The 22,588-nt window shown below is 34.9% G+C and overlaps 5 protein-coding genes across 6 annotated transcripts; 2 read left to right on the top strand and 3 right to left on the bottom strand.

Moving 5' to 3' along the window:
- Positions 1-531: 531 nt before the first annotated feature.
- LOC137818549 (nuclear intron maturase 3, mitochondrial) lies at positions 532-3,629 on the bottom strand. 2 transcript variants are annotated; one of them, XM_068622045.1, is made up of 2 exons: positions 1,356-3,629; positions 532-1,065 (listed from the first exon to the last, which is right to left on the bottom strand). In XM_068622045.1, exons 1-2 carry the CDS (start codon positions 3,535-3,537, stop codon positions 941-943), a joined length of 2,307 nt encoding a protein of 768 aa, XP_068478146.1. In that variant the 5' UTR covers positions 3,538-3,629; the 3' UTR covers positions 532-940. The 2 variants fall into 2 exon arrangements, with proteins under 2 accessions (XP_068478146.1, XP_068478147.1); XM_068622046.1 differs by having other exon boundaries at positions 964-1,104.
- Positions 3,630-4,002: 373 nt separating this feature from the next.
- Positions 4,003-5,522, top strand: LOC137818553 (uncharacterized). Its single transcript, XM_068622049.1, has 2 exons — positions 4,003-4,397; positions 4,834-5,522. The coding sequence occupies exon 2, from the start codon at positions 4,844-4,846 to the stop codon at positions 5,420-5,422; it is 579 nt and encodes a 192-aa protein (XP_068478150.1). The 5' UTR covers positions 4,003-4,397; positions 4,834-4,843; the 3' UTR covers positions 5,423-5,522.
- A 2,844-nt stretch (positions 5,523-8,366) lies between these two features.
- Positions 8,367-9,728, bottom strand: LOC137818551 (cyclin-dependent protein kinase inhibitor SMR11-like). The gene is made up of 2 exons (XM_068622048.1): positions 9,553-9,728; positions 8,367-9,256 (listed from the first exon to the last, which is right to left on the bottom strand). The coding sequence occupies exon 2, from the start codon at positions 9,251-9,253 to the stop codon at positions 8,609-8,611; it is 645 nt and encodes a 214-aa protein (XP_068478149.1). The 5' UTR covers positions 9,254-9,256; positions 9,553-9,728; the 3' UTR covers positions 8,367-8,608.
- An 807-nt stretch (positions 9,729-10,535) lies between these two features.
- On the bottom strand, positions 10,536-15,641 carry LOC137818196 (putative DEAD-box ATP-dependent RNA helicase 29). Its single transcript, XM_068621471.1, has 11 exons — positions 15,187-15,641; positions 13,955-15,116; positions 13,805-13,862; positions 13,029-13,136; positions 12,844-12,892; positions 12,264-12,337; positions 12,104-12,156; positions 11,785-11,866; positions 11,617-11,673; positions 11,365-11,500; positions 10,536-10,951 (listed from the first exon to the last, which is right to left on the bottom strand). The coding sequence occupies exons 1-11, from the start codon at positions 15,530-15,532 to the stop codon at positions 10,728-10,730; spliced, it is 2,349 nt and encodes a 782-aa protein (XP_068477572.1). The 5' UTR covers positions 15,533-15,641; the 3' UTR covers positions 10,536-10,727.
- A 365-nt stretch (positions 15,642-16,006) lies between these two features.
- On the top strand, positions 16,007-18,506 carry LOC137814089 (bromodomain-containing factor 1-like). The gene is made up of 10 exons (XM_068616653.1): positions 16,007-16,020; positions 16,081-16,223; positions 16,335-16,412; positions 16,543-16,621; positions 16,707-16,752; positions 16,842-16,940; positions 17,057-17,125; positions 17,213-17,477; positions 17,868-17,995; positions 18,105-18,506. Exons 1-10 carry the CDS (start codon positions 16,007-16,009, stop codon positions 18,504-18,506), a joined length of 1,323 nt encoding a protein of 440 aa, XP_068472754.1.
- The last annotated feature ends 4,082 nt before the right edge of the window (positions 18,507-22,588 follow it).

The raw sequence follows: 22,588 nt of genomic DNA, 5'->3' as shown, positions 1-22,588 counted from the left end.
AAAAAAACACCTATCTAAATATATATTGTCCTAGAAAGAGAGCCTAGCAAAACAATTTATTTAAACCATACACTAAAGACATTACTACCATATAAATCTCTCCATAATTAACAATAATTTTTGTCTTGGTGTACCAACTAACTAACTCAATAAGTCTATAAAACAAACAGATTCCAGCTTTCTAATTTTAGTGAGTGGGTGAATGCCTCTTCTCCTTTCACTTAGCTCCTAAGCTTCTGCACCGTAGTAATTAGTCAAATTGATAAAGCAAAATTGCTTTGTTTTGGAGTATTTGTTTCCTCTATATCAGTAGGAGGGCGTGAAAGAACATATTTTTGCCATTCATGAGTTTGAGCTTGGGAAGAGAAATCTCTTAATAGAATAGAAGAAGAGGCTTTTGGAAGTAAGGAAGAACAGATGGAAACGGATTCAAGTGGTGGAGTCAGAAATTCGGAAACTTTGCAGCACGGCCAAAGATCTGTTCCTGGGCCAGCCAAACCTTCTGGAATTGAAAGCTCAGATAAACCTTTGTTCGTGGTAAGTGATTGGTAAGTTAACTCGTTTATGCACTGATATGACAGTTGACTAATTATTTTTCAGGGGTTTCCGCTGGATTCGGATTACCTGTTCCTGGGACTAAGTGGTCAGAGGAAAACAGAGTGTGGAGATCATATGCCTGCTGCTGGCCTACAAGATCAAATTTCCATACAACTTCTTCCTTCTCCCAGGACACCACGAGTGTGCCTCTATTAACAGAATCTGTGGCTTCTACAACGACTACAACCGCAGATTCATAGTTCGCCTCACAGACTGCTTCAACTGTCTGACCGAGGCTGTAGTCATCCATGACAACTTCATAACCATACCACACTTTCTTCAATCCATCCATCGCTTCAAACAACCCACAGACCAAAATTTAGATTTTTTCATTACAATTACACTAACCATCAACCCAGTTCCTTCCTCCAATCCTGTCACAACTGCCCCCACCAATCCAGCTGCAACACCTATGACAGACTCTTTCTCCTCCAAACACATGCTGAAACCAATTCACCACCACAAGAACTGCTTGCAACATAAAATCTCAGTTTCAAACTCATCAATCTGACCAGACAATCAGATAAGGGGATAAATAAATTGAACCAAAATAATCAAAGGACCAACAGCAAACATGCCAAAACTTTTTAAATTCATGAAAGTATAAAGGACTCATCATTGATTCCAACTGAAGTAAATATATATTAGCAGCAAAAGTTAGTCCACATCCACACAGTGAAGAAAGTCAATGTCTTGAAATGTGATTCTGCCCATGTACAAATCATTTACGTGATCAGTACAGAGAGGGAGGCACTTACGGTTTAGGCTTTCATGAATTACACCCATCCCTTGCACCCAATTTACTTTCTCTGATGGGTTCACATTCAACCTGTTGTGCAGCAAATGAACACGATAAAAGATTGTAGTTGTCTTGTCACAGAAATGAGCAATGCACTGTGATGGAGGCTCATCGGATGCCAATCTTACTACAGTCAAAGATAAAGCCCCGTCTACTGGTTTTGGATCAGAAAGATTTCTATCTCCCATCATCTTAACCTCTCTTTCTGTAGGAAAATGCACTTCATGATTTCCATTCATATCATAGACCTTCAAATCTTTGCTAAAATGTTTTATCACTTCACGCTTGGTGGATTCATGCTTCTCTGCTAATGTCAAGATACAAGAGAACCTCAAATGATAAGATACAACAGTTTTGACCATATTGAAGTTGTGGCAGCAGCAGAAATAATCAAGCCACCTTCTTGCTATGCCAGCATACCACTTGATGATATCGGTATCCTCAAGTGCAACCAGAAATTCAATTGGCCTTGGACGACCCATATGATTTGTAAACCCAACCAACTTTACAGCCTTTCTTATGAGTATCTCTGGTGCCTCAACTTTCATACAGAGGCTCGTCAAATCCTCAACTGTTCCTTTGGAATAACTTTGTTCTTCTTTTTCCTTTACTCTTATTTCCTCTTCCTCTATCGCCTTCCTAGCTTTTATAGGATTCAAATGTTTATCTACCTGCTCCTGGAACTTATCATAAGCATCAATAAGCTCAGGTGGTAATTGATTTCTAATATGTCTCAACTGAAGAAAATCACCAGCAGATAGACTTCGGTGCCATTCTTCACACTCGTCAATGTTCCCCAAGAACTCCTGCGCTACTTCATCAGCCCAAGATCCAAAGATTTCTCGGACCTCATTTTCAATACTAAAATCAAATTTAAACCCGTCACTCTGCTTGATCTTTTTATAAACATGACTAAATATCTTCAAACCCAAATTCCTTCTATTCCTTGCCCTGGCATTTCTCAATTCAAGAGTCCTAACTTCTTTCTGCCTGAGGTACTTCTTCCGTGCTCTGATGGCTTTCTCCGACATGGGTGGGCGTAAAACTGAAGGCCGAACAGCCTGCAACTCCATCCCAAGAAACTCAATCTTCTCCGACACCGCGCTATGAATTGCAGTATTCACCTTATCAACACGTAAACCCAAACCAAGTTCCAAACTCTTGACAACTGCGGTCCTCAACTCCATGGCCAACATCTTTGACCCTGAGGTGGCAACAAGTATCTCATCCAAGTACCTCACCGCATACACCTTCACAGGCTTGTAAAACACATCAGAATCCAAACCTGAACCAATCATATTCGGATCCAATTCCCTATTCTCTCGATTCTCCCGCAGTCGCATCTCTTGAATATCTTTGTCAAAGCCATCAAAGTAAACATTCATCAAAATAGAACACAAGCCACATTCCTGAGGAAGCCCCCTTCCCAGCCAATCCCCACCCAATTCAATCACCAACGCCTTACACTGAAACAACCTCTTTATCAAATCAATGAAAACAACATCCTTCACTTTGCGTTCAATAACAGAACACAGCTTCTCCACATGGAAATGTTCAAACCCGTGAGGCTTGAACCTCACGGTGAACCACCAACTAGGGTTCTCCACGGAGTTTTTCAAGTACCTTATGGCAGTGTGCCGCCCCATGCCGACGCGGCCGCCGTAGCAAAACGTGACGAAGCGTTCGTCGTACACGATTTCCAACACCATCCGAATGGCCTCAACCACAACCTTGAGCTTCAAATTGGGCAAAACCAAAGGAGAAGCAATTTTACTGTTGGGAGTTAGTGCGACGCAACATGCTTCCACGTCGAAACGGTTTTCCCGGAGCTCCCGGGACGTGGTCTCGATGCTGAAGCGGTCCCGGAGCGAGGCCGGGCGAAAGGGAGCGGCTGCGAGATTATGGCATGCGGTGGAAAGCACGAGGGGTGAAGCGACGACGTTTTGGATGAGATTGGTGAAGCTTCCATTGGCGTAGTGGTTGAGAACGAGGGTCTTGAGCTGGGATTTGGTGAGGGGTTCCCACTCAATGGGTTGGAGTTGGAGCGGTAATGCTGAGAAAAGTTTGGATTTTTTAGAAGAGTGGTGAGAGAGGGAAAACCCATGGAAGACGATTCTTCTTGTGCGCAACAGTGTCACCATGGAAGACACACAGAGACACAAAAACAGACCAAATTTTCTGATGCTGCTATTTGATTTTACTGATCAAAGGTAGTTTTTTTTGTAAGTTGTATATGAATCTTACTGAAGTTTAATATTTTCTTTTATTTGAAAAAAAAAGCCCCAATAATTTAAAAATAAAACAATATTCTTGGACACAACAATAAGAATTTAATTATTAGTTAAATTTCACATAAATTAAATTCATGGACACTGCATTAACTCGTAATTTCCTTAGAAATTACTAAATCAAGTAGAATAAGGAACAAAAAATTCAAATAAAAAAACTTTAAAACAAAAAATTGCTAAATTCAGAAGAGAATGTAAAAATATTTTAATAAATTAATATTTTTTATTTTTATTTTATTTTTAATTTAAAAATATTAATATAAAGAGTATCAAATGTATCTTATTTAGTATTTAGTATTTAGTATTAGTATTGATAGTGTAAACAAAACTTTTCTGTATTGAAAAGTAGGCATTAGGTGAAGTGTATTGGACTGAAAGTGTTGAGTTAGTTCTTCTGTCACAACTTGCAACCAAAGAAACACTGTAACGCGCCTTTTAATGGTATCTCCGTTGAAAACCCTGTGAAGTGTAAACCTACGCATACCCATATAACAGTTTTTCTTCTTTCTCAACATCTATACATTTTTGCTTTCTCTCATCAATTTTCGTGATTGCCCACAAAGCATTTGACAGCGGTTCCTTTCAAGATTCATTTAGGGTTTTGATATTTTCTTGTCCTGGTTAGAAAGTTGAGTGCTTTGATCTTGACTTGAATTAGGATTGCATTTTGAGGGATTTCATCTTCCACAAGCAGAGATAACCTCAATTCCAAGGTATATCAATTTTCGTCTTACTTGTATTTTGAGTCATAATATCCCTAAGTGTTTTAAATGGTTTTTTTTATTTTTTTGAAGTTCTACATGAATGGCTAATGTTCTGCTGACCAAGAAACTGAATATAGGAAAGTTATGGCCTTTCTGCATTTGTTAGAAAATATCTGTCAAGGAAATGAAAATTGAAAAACCAAGAAACTAAACTGTGGCGCTTTTTTCTGAATAATAATTGAGCTTGTCACTGGAAACGACAACAACCCTGCAAGTTATGTTATATTTTCCCCTCCTAAAACCTATTATACACTCATGAGAAACAAAATCAAAATGCTGATTCCCCAAAGATACTTGGTAGTTGGTGTGTTATCAATGATAAGTATGTCATGAATCATTGTCTGTATTTTTAACTAAAACTATGCATTTGCTTGACTATGAGAAGGAAAAGCAGAATGAAGGTAGGACCTGGGCAAGGGAGAAAAGTGTGCCTGACGGTGACAGGTGTTGTTATTGCACTTGTACTGCTAATTGTGATACTAGCTTTGACTGTGTTCAAAGCCAAGCATCCTGTTACCACTGTGGACTCAACGAAGCTAGAGGACTTTCACGTGAGTTTGGATATAGCAAAGCTAAGGGTAGATTTGAATGTGACTTTGAGAACGGATGTCTCGGTGATGAACCCAAACAAGGTTGGATTCAAGTACTCAGATAGCATCGCTCACCTCAATTACAGAGGACAGTTGATAGGTGAAGTCCCTCTCCCTGCTGGAGAGATTTCGTCTGGTGAGACCAAAGGATTCAACCTCACCCTCACCATTATGGCTGACCGTTTGCTCTCCAATTCCCAACTTTTCTCTGATGTCACATCTGGAACTTTGCCCCTAAATACTTTTGTGAGGATTTCTGGCAAAGTCAGCATCTTAGGCTTTATCAAAGTGCATGTGCTTTCCTCCACGTCTTGTGATCTTGTAATTAATCTTTCTAATAGAACAGTTGGGAACCAAGAGTGCCAATACAAGACAAAACTTTGATCAACAGTGTTTAGTTTTGGAGTGAAACTATACTATAGACAGGTAGACTATGCTTATTGTTTAATGTTCAATTAATTTGTTCATATTTCACTTTGTTTTATTCGTTATTGTGATTGATCCTACTCGCGCCTTTCCTTCTCAAGCTACTTCTGTGAATTTATTTTATATTAATTTTCCCATTTTGGTTACTTCATAGTATAGTAATGCTTACTTTCAAGTTATCCTCCATATTTATGCTATTTGTAGTTTTAATCATTAGGTAATTACAATTTATTTCCTTCCATTTTTAATCTTATTAAGGTGTTGGTAGTACCATACATGCCTGTTGATATTTATTTTTCCCGGAGGAAAGCAATTTGAGACTCCAGTGTAGGAAAGTTCGGTCCTCTTATTGTATGTATTCCTACCCTGAAATTATTATAAAACTTGACAAGTGTGATAACTTTTTCTTTCAATTTAATTTTGTAAAACAAAAAAATTGAGAACAAACCTCTTTTGTTCTTGTCTGTTGTAATTTTTGGATTACTATATAACAATTTTCAATTTTGCATAATTTTCCATACAAACCGTATAATTAAAGGTGATATGTCCGAGGAAGTATGTGTTACAGAAGTATTGGAAATTTGCACCTAGTGCAGAAGGAAACATTATAATTCCATCCTTATGGAATTTGTATTTCTTCTATTTTTACCCTAAATTACTTGAGCCATTTTCATGCTTTGATCCATCTGAGCATATGTTACTAACAGCTTTATCATTGTCCTTTAACACAGCTGAATACCACAACTAAATTCGCTGGTATAAGCTGTATCATTCATTCACCTACTTCTGTCTTTCATTCTCTAAAGCTTGTGATAGCTTGAGTGAGTTATACTTGAGTCGTTGTTAATTGGATCTTGTAGCGACAGATTGGGTTTGATAGAAGAGTTCCATTTTTCTGGTTACAATAATCCTAAATCTCAATTTGTTCTGATCCCTAGAATAAATGTTGCACCATCCAATTGGTGTAGTCACCGTTTGATTTCCTTCTTGAGGAATTTAAAGAGAAATAAATCTGGAAATAGTTCAATATTCAGGATAATTTGGCTTCGAAGAGAGTAGTACTTGATGAACTGTGCTCGTGGAATAGAAAATATTACTGAAGGTTTGTAACACGACTCAAGCAATCAACAGCTTTGAGAGGATTCTGCTGAACCACACCACACCAATCTTTGGAAGGGAAACTCAAATGCTGAAGGTTCCAATTTCTAAATTCTGAATCCATAACCATGACCCTTGCTGACTCCAAAATTCTATTGGATTTAGTTGTACTTCTCCAATGGACTTCTATCTAAATAGTAAGAACGTTTGATAGAACAAACGCTGAATTGTTCTGGATTATCCTGTGGTCAGAATAATTTCTTTCCTTCCCCCAAATGGCACAGGTGTGGTGAGAAGTTTTGGTGTGGTGATGTTGATAACAAAAGCTTTTAATCTTGCTCTTTTTAACTAAGTGTTTTGAGAATATTATAAGATACTAGTTGTTTGTCAATTACCCTATCTTCATTCTTAATGGTTATTACTAGTCGGAGTCAAAGATGGGGTTGGAGAAGTATTCAAGCAAGGTGGAGGATTCTTGAATTATGATACTGCTAGAAAATATGAAAAGGGTTTTGGGATCAATAACTCCTGAAATCCACGAGTCCAATCTTTCGCTATGCCAAAATCATTGCACTTGGACTTTTATCATCTCCTGAAGTTCTTTTAACATACTGAAAGAGTCATGCAAATCTTCATTTGTCAAGCAGCTAAGCATTTTCAGTTAAACAATTATGGGTTGCTCTCAAGCTTTTCATACCAAGAAGACTTTCCCGCGGTTGGTACAACTACAAGTAAAAGACAAGTTTGAAAAGCCCCATTAATATTTATGGTAGCACCTAGAATTTCATTACGCGAAGACCATAGTATAGCAGCATTAATGGTTAAACATGACCACTGCGTGGGAGCAGCACCTTGAATCCTCTCTGAAACTACTGTGAATTGAATGTTGAAAACTGATATTCATATTTTTTATTCAGTTTCTCTCCTCTCAGGTTAAAAGCTAATGTTTGGAGCATTCTACTCCTAACACGCTAATTATCAGTGGACAAAACTAATAGGGGATTATATATGCACTTTTTGGAGGCTTGTTGGATGCAAACAATCTTTTCAAAGAAAAGTAGGGGAGTTAATAGATGGCTAAGGAAAACAAGGGATGTGCACGGTGATGTGGGGTTCGCTATATATTCACTTTTGACGTTTTTTTTTTTTACATATAAAAGTTTTACTAAAGAAAGCTTTACGATGAGACTATAGATTCCAAGTAGATTGATACTTTATAGGTCATCAATGCTTCCAAGTGCTTGAATAGAAACAATAGTTTCAATCAGCCACACTTATTTTTTCACTTGCAATAAAATGTGAAACACTTTCATACAAGCTCGAGTTGAGACACTATTTATCTTTTGCTAGAGTAGCTATAGACTTGCGTTTTCTTTTTAAAGTCTATCGTATATTATCCCTCTTAAGGTTTTCAGTATTTGGCTTGTAATTGTCCATATCCTTCTTTTTGTTTTTTTAATCTTGATTGATAATTTTCCCTATATTTGAAAACAAAACATCCCAACAATATGGGACAGAGACCACAACACCCCCACGTCGATCATACTAAATTTCTGTCCGAGTAAGATGAAGGAATAAACGAGAAGTCAAGCATTAATCCAGTATTTGCTGAAATTTTATTGGGGGATGAAATTTCAAAGTTAATAAGGATATCAAATTCACATCAATATATGAAGATATCCATTGGATGGGAAGAACACTACGATCTCAGAGGGAAAGCATCATACAAGCTTGAAACATCAATTACAAAACATAATTGCAGTAAAATGGAATCAGACCAACTTCATAAAGAAATTAAAACTAATTAAGACTAGAGAATAATTCATTTGTAAAATAAACTACGAGTTTACTATACAATGTAGCTGCTAGATGTATCAGCTTGGTCAGATGCAACTGTGTTCAGTAAAAAACATTTTTCCTGAGCAAGTTATGTTACAAAGTAGAGATACATCGTCAAATTAGGAGCACAAAATGCAGTTGCGAATGAATGTGATGTGTATCTGGTAAGTTTACATCTAGATATAAAGCAGGTGGGTTGAGTTTGAGTCAGAATTCAAGCTTCTTGCACAACCTCGGATCAATGTTCCTGGGTGGAGCCGCTGGCTTCTTGGGTGCACCATAACAAGCATCGGCAATTCCAGTGATGCGAGGCGCAGAAGGAGGTGTTTCGCAATGGTCTGACAGTTGAGCAAGAAACCCCTCAGCCTGCTTTGAAAAAATTACTTGCAAAAGATTCTCGTACACTGACTCAACCATTTCCTCATCTGAAAGAGTATCAGTATCTGCCTGAGCAACGTCAAAGGAGGGATGAAAATTAAGTCTGCGGGCGACGGTGTTCCTGTAGTCATCAAGATACTTGTTGCTATTGGGTGCCCGCGCCATGTTATCAGGACCAGGTGCAAAGGGGTCAAAAACACCATGCTCAGGAGTTCGGGGGCTTCCAATTCTACCATTACCATTGCCATTATCATCATCATTATTAACACAGCCACCAGGGTCAGAATCGCAATGAATGCAGGCACGTTTGAGTTGTTTCCTGACCACTGAGAGAGTGAGAGGGGATTGGGATTGAAAATCTCCATTCTCGGTGAGAGCCTCAGGAGTTATAGGAACCGCACAATCGGTGGCAGCCTTTGGAATTGGAGTAATAGCATCTTTCATTGATTCTTTGCACAGATCCACGGATGCCATAAGCTACAGCAAATTACAAATTGGGTTTAGACACACCATTTTCCCCCAACAAACCACAGAAACCCTATGTTCACTCACTCACACACACACACAACCACATCCAACAAAACCACAAAAAACCCTAATTTAGCTCTGTAACAACAACACAAGAAAGAAATGTATCAGGTTTTCTATGAAATGGATCTTCTCCGGAGGAGTAGCAGCAGTTTGAAGCAACTACATGAATCTATACGGTTGGAACAATGATTTATGGGATAAAAAATGAATTGGGGATTTGAGGAAAGAGAAAAGGAGAGTACCTGAGTGAGTTGGAAGTTGAAAGATACCTCTTCTCTCTGCAGCTGCTGCTGCTGCCCACGATGTCTTCTGAGTGCCAAATAGCGCCAATCTCTAAGTCTCTGCTTTTATACCCCGTTTAATCACACGTGTCCTCCTCTTATTCGCTACACGCTCGCGAACTTTTTACTTCTTTTCCGTTCTTTCTATACCACATCTACTTTATTTATATCTTTTTACTTTCACAAAAATGCACTTCATTTTATACTATAATTTTTATAACTTACTTAATGAATAAGTTAAAATTCATTGATGAAAAAAAATATTTTACATTTCCTATCGGGATATTGTTTAAGAAAAATATTTCCTAAACATAAGAATATCATTGCTAGTCCGTTGGATTTGTTAAGTGCTAAGAATGGTTAAAATTTCTAACGGTATGTAGCCTTCGGGTTCAAATAATGAGAAAGTTCGAATTGTTGCTTTATCAAAATATATTCAATATTTAATTTGTAGCCAGTAAGAAATTTCAACAAAGAAATTTTTCAATTAATTACCATGTATCATTTGTAGTAATGAACATAGAATTGTTGCTTTATCAAAATATATTCAATATTTAATTTGTAGCCAGTAAGAAATTGTAACAAGGAAAATTTTCAATTAATTACCATGTATCATTTGTAGTAATGAACATAGCGCCGCTTAATTCTTCTACTAATTACAAACGAATACCGAGTTCAAGTGAAACATGCAACTGGAGTTGGCTTCATTTGAAATAAGCAGATAAATTATCAATGTTATTAATCCCAAACTGCTTGTGACAGATTGATAGAAGGATGCTTATTTATTTTTAGTTTGATAAATTACCCTTTAGTGATATTATTAAGATAATTGTTAAAAAAAAGGATGCTTGTGAATGAAGATTGAAATAGCTCTGAGTAGCCGAACTAAACTGCAGCGGAAATAGAAGAAAACACCAAAAGCACAAAATGGAGACTTCAAAAGATGAAAGGAAGTGAACAGGGGTGATCCATGTACTAGAAGAACAAACAAAATTTGTTGGCGAACCAAGAAAAGAATACAAGAAAACACTTCTACTGTTAGTTGGTTTTCACCCCCTACCCCTCCAAAATATAAAATTCCTTTAATGGCAGGCCTCTTTTCCTTAACTAATTAAATGTCTGGAGCTTCAAACACACTATTTGCTTTTTCTTCTTTTACCATTTTTACCACTTTTACCATTTTTACCAAACTTTTTACCCTTCGTCGACTTGCTCTTGATATAAGAAGTCCTGTTAGCCTTTTGCTGCCTTTCCTTTCGAATTTGATCCATGTCTTTGATTTCTGAACGCACGTGAGCATTGGGCATTGAATGCTGCTTGTTGCTGCCTTTAAAATTCCCACGACCTCTTCTGTAAGATCCTGTATAACAAGAATTCATAGAGTTTCACGTTTAGCTTTTATACTAAACAAAAATATACAACAAGCATACATTATATTTGACATAGCCAACCAACAGTTACAACACAACTATTTACTAGAAAGTTGACAAAAATGACAGAAATGTGAGATTCAAAAAGTGAGATTCAGGATTTTGATGAACCGGATTAGTTTAAAAGAAGAAAACACTATCAAGAGCATTGAAGACTGCAGCCTCTGATCATGCAACATTACACCAATAGGGTATCCAAATTTCAAATGTTGTATAGGAATAGTTGACAAGTGTGTAGGTTGAGGTATAAAACAATCAATTTCTTGGATGATAAATAGTAGTTAGTATAACAGAATTCATCATCTAACATAAATATCAAAAAGAAGCAAACTATGTACAGTACCTGCCAAACTTGTTGATTCCTGACGATCACCGTCATTTGTCCCTCTGAGTGATATCTTACCGTGTGAGCGTTCTTTCCACCTCTTGTACATACCAGTCTTGGTGGCCTTCGTTTTAGCACCACTCTCTGTCTTTATCTACACTCGAATGGAAAATTTATATTTATGTACTAATTCTTAAAGGTAGGTGAATAGAAGAATCTCATCTTGCATGGTAAGTATCAATATAAACTATGGGGTTAGAAATATTGTACCTTCCCATTTGCAGCAACACGGTCACCATTGTTTAACTTGATGTACTTTTTACTCCTCTGGCACCAAGAGGTTTACATGAGATAAATGACTAGTTTTCAAAAAACTTAAATAAAATTTAAAAGTAACTATCTTTCTTCTTTATAAATCAATCACAACTTCAGTATTACCTTATCCCAGTGATACATAGATCTTTGTTTCCGAATGCCAGCACCATCATCTGCGACTAGATCAAGGACAGCTGAGTCCAATCTAAAAATATTGAGTATCATTAGGACCAAAACTGAACATTAGAAAGGATGGGATTGAATACATAAAACTGAATCATACATGTTGAAAGTCACAACACAATATACAAGCAAACAAATTAAATACCAAAGCACAATCATAATCAGCTAAAAGTTTTATCGTTTGGCTTCTGAACTAATAATGATTTAGAAATGGTTGACAATAAAATCACCCCAATAGCAAAATAAAGAAGACTGCTACCTATTTGAAGCAAAGTCTTCATTGGCTTTTACTGAAAGGCCGGCCTCCATATGCTGAAAATGATACCAAGATTAGTAGCAACTTTTTGTTTCAGATGCATACCACCATTAATATAGTATTTATCTATATGATGAACTATGTAATTCAGATAGAAACTTACTTGATTTATTGGTATTGAACTTATATAGTGATCCTCATCCTTGAAACTTTGGGGCTTTCTCTTAGTGCCACGTGCTGCAGAAACTCAAGTAAACAGAATCAGAAGCTAATCATATTTTGCTTACTTAACTCTTCTAGTCTTCTTTCACTCAAATCCTAATAAAGCATACCCAAGTAAAAGTAAACCTTGAAATTTTCTATCAATTTTAACCTACAAATTCTTACAATGACATGGGACAGGCACTTGCTGGATGCAACAGGGAAAGAAAATTGCATATCAAACGATGGGCAAGCAGACAGTTTCACAAATTTCTATCAATTCATACGGATATATATTATACAAAGGGGTCTCATGTGCCTTTCTAGTGTGATATACTTGAAAGAACGTAGTGAAATAACCACCACAGAAAATAGAATATATCTGTACGAGTAGCCACCTACTTTGTTCCAGAGGCACAAGGCACTACTTAAAACAAGGGGGGTGGGGAATACAGCATGATGAAGATCAATCACTTTAAAAATTGAAAAATAAAATGACCAAACTTAAAGAATATGCAATGACAATATAAATGAAATAAAACCTTTTCTTCCTTTCTCCATGGAAGGACTGATTTCTGATTCGATTTCCTCCTGCAAATACGTGGAAAAGAAAATCCAAAAAAAAAAAAAATTACATTGATTCCAATCAGTCAGCAGAATACGGCAGGTTATTTAAAAAAAAAGAGGTTGAATTGTCCGAATCCAAATTTCAGCAGTAGCCACATACCTTTTCCTTATTATTCTTAGACTGCTGTTGTTCATGAACCAAATTTATAACATTCTGATGGATGGCTCTTTTCCTTTTCATCACATCACCCCATTGCCCGGAAGGGCCCTGCAAATATTGAGCATCACTTTCAATGTATAGGAAGAGTACAAAGACAACAATATTGGCATGCACATCATAACAGATTGCAAGAGGGTTTTTTTGGTAGCATGCAGCATAAACTCTGAAATTATATATAACAGAACATTAACGAAACACTGAGAAGGACATTCAATAGTGTTATAAATGACAACCTAAAATCGAATATATCATACCCAAATTAAAAAATATAAAAATAAGAATGTGCTTGGAAATTGGCATAGAAAGTCAAACAATACGAATATGATAGGAGATTGGGAAGTTTACACCAAAGATAAATGCTGAAGTAATGGCTATGACATTGTAACGCAACACATAATAAGATGCATGTACTGTAAGAAAATCAAAGAGAGAAAGCATCTTCAGTAAACGTTTATGAACAGGTATAATGTGAGTCATACATAGCGTATATTTTTAAGTGTTTTATGTAAAGAGGCACCAACTCATGTATGCAATTATATTGAAATGGAAAATGTTAAGTTAGCCAAGGGAAGCGTAGATTTTAATCACTGGAAGGGGGGAACAAAAACAACGTTACTCTGCATACCAAATCAAACAATGAAATTATGGAATTAGACCAGAATATGGAATTCTAAAATGGACACAATGTGGATAATGTATTTAAAGAAGAAATTCACCTGTTGATGCTTTGATTTAGCTGCTTCTCCTTCAGCTTCCAAAATGGTTTGTTTTGGCCTGAAATTGAATTATTAAAGCAATGTAACTGTAGAATCTACAGAAATAATGGGAGTAGAAAGGATACCTGCATAACATAATCTTACACTCACCTGAACTTTTTCAGATGCTCAGAAAATGCAAGTGCTGTTAACTCCCCCGTTTCCAACACCTTCATGAACATTGGATGCAGCCCTTCACGAGGCAAATCCTTTACTCTTCTGATGGACTCCTTGGCAGGTAAGGGTTTTGTTTTGGAATATAAACGAAATGCATTTTTACAGGTCCTCTGCAACAATTCCAGTTCTGCAGAAGTATCAATAACTTCCCTAACTCTGTCTGAAACAAGGTCAATGACTTTTTGTGGGAAACGACCATAAATGGTTTCTCTATTTGCCATTGCCTGGTCACATCTAGACAATACTCCATCTATATCCCGCAAGAACTCTTCTTCAGTGGGAGCAGGTTTGATGGGTTTTGAAAGAAATAAATGAAGATCCAAGAGGTAAGCCATATCCTCGGGAGTCACAAAAGAATAAGCAGTACCAGTTCGACCAGCCCTTGCAACCCTTCCAACTCGATGGACGAATATTTTAGGCTTGGGGGGGAAGTCCCAATTGATAACATTATCAAGCAATGGAATGTCAATGCCACGAGCCGCAACGTCGGTGACAATCAACAACATGGTCTTTCTAGACCTAAACTTCGATACATGGATTTTGCGAGCATCCTGATCCATGTCGCCATAACATACAGACGGTTCAATACCCTCTTGGCGAAACAAAACATTGAGAAACTCCACATGATGTTTGGTGGACACAAAAATCAACGACTGTTCATCAGAACCAATATGTTCCCGGACCAAGTAGAGCAGGGCGGGGTACTTCTCCTCCTGCCTCATGGTGAAGAAGGCGAGCTTCAAGTCAGGGCTGATCTTAGTCTCCAGGTCGAGGCGAACAAGCTGAGGGTCTCTCAAACCAGCCTTGGCAAATTCAGCAAGAGCACTGGGTAATGTGGCACTGAAAAGCAAGGTCTGGCGATTCTCCCCGAGCTGAGCAAGAATCTTATGCAACTGCTCAGCAAAACCCATCCCAAACAAACAATCGGCCTCGTCGAAAACAACGTACTCCACGCTGCGCAAGGACATGTCATCAACCTCCGACAAATGGTGCATGAGCCTACCAGGAGTGGCAATTATAATATCAGGACTCTGAGACAACTCCTCAAACTGACTCTCCATGCTATCGCCGCCAACTAACAAACTCACACGAAGGTCTGCAAAAGAAATCAAAATCAAAACTAAAATCGATCCGAAAAGTTGCATCGAACAAAAAGAGAAGCGAACCTGAGAAGTGCGCAAGCTCTTTGGTGAACTTGAGAGTCTGAAGGGCGAGGTCCCGAGTGGGGGACAGAATGAGGGCTCTGACTCCAGACTGAGGGATGTGCTGGTTGAGGCGGTGAATCATGGGGACGAGAAACGCTGCCGTTTTGCCGGAGCCGGTGCGAGCCATGGCAACGACGTCGGAGCCAGAGAGAATGAGGGGCATGGTCTTGCGCTGAATGGGAGTGGGGACTTTGTAACCTTTGCGCTTGATTCCCCTGAACACATTCGGACTCAGACCGAGTGACTCGAAGCCCCCAGATTTCGCGTTCTTCTTCTTCTTCATCGCCGCCCTTCCTTCTCCTCCCATCTTTCGCCTTCGGACCACCGCACGCTTTTCCTTCCCCTCCTCTTCCTTCCAACAACTAGGGTTTTATTCACCTTTATATCATTTTTCATAAATTCTTCATATTTATATCACTGTCTAAATTTTTTTCTAAATTATACATCATATTAAAAATATCTAAAATTATTTTATAAGGAAAATTAGAACCCAAATCCATTGTATTTTCCATTCTCTAAAAATACAAAATAAGAAAGAATGGGAATCTCATGAAAAATTATTTGCTTTACAAGGTTATTTATCCAAAAATTAAAATCTTTGATTTTGTGTACCATAAACATCACTCATATTAATATATATTTTTTATTTTCTGATATGATATCTCTTAGGTTAAATGCAATAATAATTATACATTAAATATATATAGATATTGAGAGTTATTTATGTTCATTATTATTTATTTTTGAAGACTTGATCATTTGTTTTCTTTACCGACATAATATGGGTAGATTAAGGTGAGTTTAGTGTTCATTTTGTTAGTAAATTGTATTGTATGTAACCTTTACATTTTATAGAATTGCTTATTATAACAGAAAATTGCAAAAAACAGAAGGACAAAGGAGAAGTCCACGGTTATCTACACTAGAGATTGAGTCTCATGATCATTTATTGAGACAACATTTAGATAGTGATCAAGGACCTGCATTTCGAACAAGGGGTAGAAAGAACACAAAATTGAGGCTACTCCAACAACTCAAACCATCAACAAATCAAGTAATATTTCTTATTTATGTTACATTTTTCACACTTTGTTAAATTCTTATATTAGTTCACATTCGCAAGTCATTCATTCTACAGGATGTGAAGCATTCTAGCCATTGTGATATTCAAAAGACAATTTGTGATGGTGAGTAAAGGTCTTATATCATAAATTGATTTACACCATCGACAAAGGTGGCATTACATTTGAATAAAATTGTACATTTATATGACACTCATAATGCATTCAATTTATTAAATGATTGATAATGAATCAGATAAGCCATCAAAATTGGCATCTTCAAGTTTTTTGCCTGAGACGCGAATACTTCAACTTGTACTTGACACTTTACAAAGGTGTAGATTACTTTTATCGTTGGTGTGTATCATTTTGAAGATATGGTTACCTCTTGTAATTTAAAAATTGTTTTAAACCATACAGGAAAGACACCTATGAAATATTTGTTGAACCAGTTGATCCAAATGAGGTGTGTGGCCATAATTAGTTGTGAATCTTATGGATATTATTGTATGGCTTTCCCTTCTAATTCACTCTTTTATGGAATTATATAACAAGGTTGAAGATTATTATGCTATCATAGAAGAACCTATGGATTTTGGCACCATTAGGGCTAAACTACATGAGAGGATGTACAAGACTCTAGAACAATTTGAGGTTAAGAACTTCTTATTCTAAAATTATCAGTAACCATAACACACACAAATATATATAGAAATTATTATACTAGTTTGATTCATCTTTTAATACATGATATTTTACTCATCATGCAGCATGATGTTTTCCTAATATTTGGCAATGCAATGCGTTTTAATTCTTCAGGTACCATATATTTTAGGCAGGTATGGAATATAAAGTTAATGAACTTCTATATCCAAGTTTTGCTTTAAAAAATCTAACTTACCTTAATGAAATGATTAATTTTGCAGGCTCGTGTTATAAATGAGCTAGCTAAGAAAGTTTTTGATATATTAAGGAAGAATCCTGAGAAGTTTGAAATGGAATATTCTGAACCAAAGCGAAAAACAGGTCGGAGTAATCAAAAGGATTTTAGGAATTCAAGAAACTTGAAATCCAATGAAATAAATATTAGTGTGCCCTCAAAAACTATGTTGTGTTCGGCTCGTAGTACATTAAATAAAAGAAGTTGTAAGACAAATCATCTTGATGCCAAAAATGTTGTGATTACTACAGGTAAGAGTGAAGGTTATGGTTTGGAAAATAAATTTTGTGACGTTTTATTTTATGTTGTGTGTGGTCATGAAAAATAACATAAACTATATATTGACCTTAATATGTGTTTTCATAACTTCTAAGTTTATTATCTTAGTTTTTATTTTATTTTGAAACCTTCTTATAATGAGTTTGATATTTTACCAACTAATTACTTCTTTTAACATTCTCCTAGTTATAAATTAAAAAGATGAAAATGATTTCTTACGACCCTTTCCCCCTCTCAAACTTAGTCATAATACCTTTTATGTATTCTTCATTAAGAAAAACTATTTTTCACATCATGTGTGTATTTTTTTTAATTTCTAAAAAGAAACAAAATTGCTTATTTAACAAACTTTTATCTATTAGGTACTAAGGAGTGTAACAAATGCAAGTCTTTAGAGACTGATAGGCGTGACACATATAAACCATTGCACTTTGACAAGGACAACTCTACACTGCCAATAATAAATGGTCAACTAAAACTCCTTCAACATGTGAGTATTATTTTCTCCTTGTCTAATGTGTAAATATGTTTCAACAAAATGCATAAAAATTCTAAAGTAGAATGATTAAACATTGTTATTTTTCTCATGTTTTACATAGGTTGATCAACAAGATAATGACTATAAAGATAGTTTGATGTTGTTTGCCAAAGATTTAGGACCTATTGCCCAAAATATAGCCAAAAGGAAATTTCTTGGATGTAAAATTCTCACGGCAACTACTTCCATTCCATACAAAACAGAAAATGATACTTTCAATATAGTCACTACCTCTTCCATGATATCTTATCATTTGGATCATTTTCCTAGTTATCCTAATGAAATAAGAAGTCTAGGAGAAGAGATTGGTGGAAGGGAAGCAGTTAAAGGGATATTGAATGTTCTAAACAAGAAAGGTTGCAATCCTTTAAACGGTAAGATTTGGGGATATCACAAGTGGCCCGTAAGGTGTGATAAAGAGTTCTTAAGCAAGAGATTTTGTTTTGAGCCACGTTATTCATGACCTTACACAAAAGGTTTTACTTATTTATATTATAAAGGACTGAAGAAATTGATAAGTATAAGAGGATGCTATTGGGCGGATCAAAATTAGCTAATCAAGAAAACCTATTAGAATTATCAATCTAGTAATGTTCTATAATCAATGTTGGAAACAATTATGAGTTTCAATCACAAACTGCACCATATAATGTAATAATGCTTTTTTTTTTGTTTAAGATGAATGCTAGATGCAAAATAACTTCATGTTTCACTTAAAATGTGTAATTTTTTTATTGTAAAGCAATGTGTCAAATAAATGAGGATAGTTTCTCTAATGAGGCTATGAATTTGTTAAAATTAGACCAAAATGGTTTATAATTTTTAGTTTTGTTTTCAATATATATTCTAATATAACTTAACCAATCAAATCTTTCAAAGTATCATAAGTTCTTACAATGAGACTTTACTGAAAAGATATGGCAATTTTCTGCTTAAAAGGATTATTAGAGAGTTTTGGTATGCAATTTTTGCACCTTACATTTTCTAAGTCACATTCAACATGACAATAATGATTAGATCACTTGTAATTATACATTGAGATTAAATGTCTTTATTGTTGTCTAATCCTTTGTGAAAGGTTAAGAGACATTAAAATTCGATATGTGCTAAATTTATTTGGACTTGCCCACTATCATGTATAGGACTTTTGTGTTAGACAATATTTTCAAATTAGCCCAATATATTTAGAAAAAGTTGGGGTTGAAATTAGGCTTGATATTCCTTGTTAATAAATTATGTTTTTTTTTTAAATATTTTATTATATATAATATGTATAACAAAAAATAAAAATTTGAGTCTTAAGCTAATTGCTTTAATGATTTAACTTAACTTTTTAGTGATTTTATTGTTGTCTTTTTATTGAGCAAGAAAACACTAATATAACATATTATATTATAAAATGAAGCGTACATTAATTTTAAGTTAGAATGGAATGTTATTGTTAATTCTCTTATATGCTATAAATGGTGAAAATAATTTATCTTTCACTAAATACAAGTTTTTCAATGTTCTTTAAGTATGACATTTTAAGTAAATTTGATTGATATGTGCTTGTTACCTACGGTGTCAAATTGATATTTTATTTTCTATTTTACGTAAATCTATTATTTTCAAGTTAATCACTTACAAAATAGTTGTCTAAAGATAAGTTATGTTTTACAATACCCTCTTTTGAAATATTTGTACTTTTCTAAACCAAATTTCACGACATACACTGGTCAAAAAAGATACATTAACATCATAGTTATAGTTTTAATGTTAGAAGGTTAAAACTTCTATTTATAAACCTTGGGAAATTATTGTTGCTTAATAGTATGTGGATCTTTTGTTGAAAGTATTGGAGCATTATTACATATTGATAGCCTTTTAACTTACATTTTTTTATATTGCACTTAACTTGTTGCGCTTAAAGTAAAAGTAACTCTCACTATTATATTCCTTTTCTTGTATGACACCAATATATCCAGTATATCATCTCAAAACATTATGTTTGTTGTGTCAAACTCTTCACAAAAATATGTGAATAAACTTTCGTACACTTTAAACAATTTGATAAATTTAAATAAGTTTGTATCTTATCAGTTGTAGACCATCCTTGTTTAGTCTTCTTGTCTTATAAATGTCTTCTTATATGCTTGTAGAACATGAAACTAATTAGATGGTATCACTACTATAAAATTATTAAATAAAAATCAATTTTAGAAACAAAAATAATTAGTTGTTATATTGACTAAATTAGATAGTATTTTAGAGACTACAAAAATTATTGATATCTACATTAGTTTCTATTATTGATAAATATTTTCTAAATTGATATCTAATTAACTACCAGAGTTTTAGCTATCGATTAATAGTTCACTAGACACACCATGTTGGACAAGTCTAGCGTGACATACTTTTTGCCAATATACTCTTACTTTCCACCACATGAAACACCTTATCAAACCCAATCTCATGCATCCAACTCCCCATAAAAAAGAAAAGTCTCATACAACCAAAATCTTTACTTTCATCAATAGTTCATCCATGTGTCCGTCTCTTGAGTAATAAATTAGTTTTAGATATCACTTGGTTCAAGAATGCCTTAGTCACCAATGAAGTAGAGGTCCCCAACCATGAACTCATTGGAAGCTTAATTACAAGTAGCTCTTATTGAAGGCATTTCACTCACAATGAAAACAACCAACAACCAAGAATCATTTAAGAAGGTCAAGCATTTATCTTATGCTACACCACAAGAGTCACTAAGGAGAAAATGATTGAAATAATCACTTTAGGTCTCCAACAACAAAAAGAAAAATAAAAACACGTTCTCCAATGTCAAAAGAATAATAATGTGAAACCATGTGCCAATTTGTTGAACAAAAAAAGTAGAGCTTAATGAAGGTACATATAAGCTATAACAAATCAATTTTCATAACTCTCAATAATGTTGACACAAACTATGCAACAAACACAAGTGAATATTATTAGTGTTATTTCAAACTATATTGATAGTATCCCCTCTTCTTTGCCCTCTAAAGCCTCACCACCCAACATTTAGGCTCTTACAACTATTAAAACACCACCAATGTTTGAAGAACTACCACAATCCACACTATCATCGACGCCAAATGCTTAATTGTGATGTTTTTCATCAATATTCAAATCCTTATTTTATAAGGGGGAAGAAGAATTTGATAATGTATATAAAAATCTATATGTTTTTAGCATGGTTAATTCATTCATTGTTATGATATACTCAACTAAACATGTTTTCTCTCTTGGGCTATTGCAATTGATTTTCAGTTCATGATTTGTTAACAATATTTAATGTTATTTATTAAATTGGTGATTTTCTTACACTAATGTTATTATTTATTAGGATATTTGAAGATGAAAAAACTTTCCACTAAGAAAGTTCTTGCCAAGTTCTAACCACTTAAATAGCAATAGTTCTCAACTTTCATCTACAAATGCAACTAATCACAATATTGTGTGTCCACCTCTATCTCATTTATCTAAATTTGGTAGCATTCTCACTAATTATTTATTGATTTATAGGAACCTTGAGGAAGCCTCTAAGCTTTAAGAACAATAATTCAGCATGCATCTCTAATGCATGATCATAATGCACAACCTAGTAATGAACATTTACCCCACACAATACATTGGTCTACTAGTACTCAACCTTCATTTACATCTCAACCTCCTAAAGCATCTTAAGACAACCTTTTGTTTTGTACTATAAGAATTAAATTACATGTATGTTTCTAAACTAACATTGTTTTATTTTTTATAAAAACCCTAATGTTAAGGGTCTTTTGAAGTAAAATGAGTAATTTCACACCTCAACTAAACAATCCGCAAATATTTGAATATGAGTTTGATTCCTATATCCTACAAATGCATTCAATCCTCAAATACACTTGCATCCCAATCTTGTTCTCAACCAACACATACAATTTTACTTGATTCCCAATATATTACCATCTCATTCCAATTTTTAACATTCACATGAATCTCAATCTCATTCTCAACTTACTATTATTGTTGAAAGAGAGAAATTTGATATTATAGAGGAAGAAAATGAAGACATCCAAACACGTCAATGGCAACCTAACTCGTAATAAATATTAGACTTTGATGTGATTAGTAAGCACTTTAATGAGAATTTTGTGTTGTTTATACAATTTATTTGTTATTAATAATGATTAATTTAATCTCTTATAAGTATGAAATCAAACCATTATTTTTCTAAGGCACAAAGAATACAAAGGAAGATGTGAGATTGCCTCACGACTTTAGTAATGTGAAAGTCGTATGATTACAACATAACTTTAATTAATCATAGTTAAAAAATTTAACCAAAGTTATGGAACATTGGAACGAGTGGACCAACAAGTCATGTTCTTCTAACACAACTTCTTAAGGGAAAACTCATGCTACCATGATACAAGTTATCAAATCCGTAATTAAAAAAATTATTCATTTATATAATAAATTCAACGAATTGCACCATTTTGATGCAAAATCCTATAAAACATTGTTTAAGTATAATTCATT

The sequence above is a fragment of the Phaseolus vulgaris genome, chromosome 10, assembly GCF_000499845.2.
Source record: "Phaseolus vulgaris cultivar G19833 chromosome 10, P. vulgaris v2.0, whole genome shotgun sequence".
NCBI lineage: Eukaryota > Viridiplantae > Streptophyta > Magnoliopsida > Fabales > Fabaceae > Phaseolus > Phaseolus vulgaris.
The sequence above is the reverse complement of the archived record's forward strand: the minus strand, read 5'-3'. Positions and strand labels throughout refer to the sequence as shown.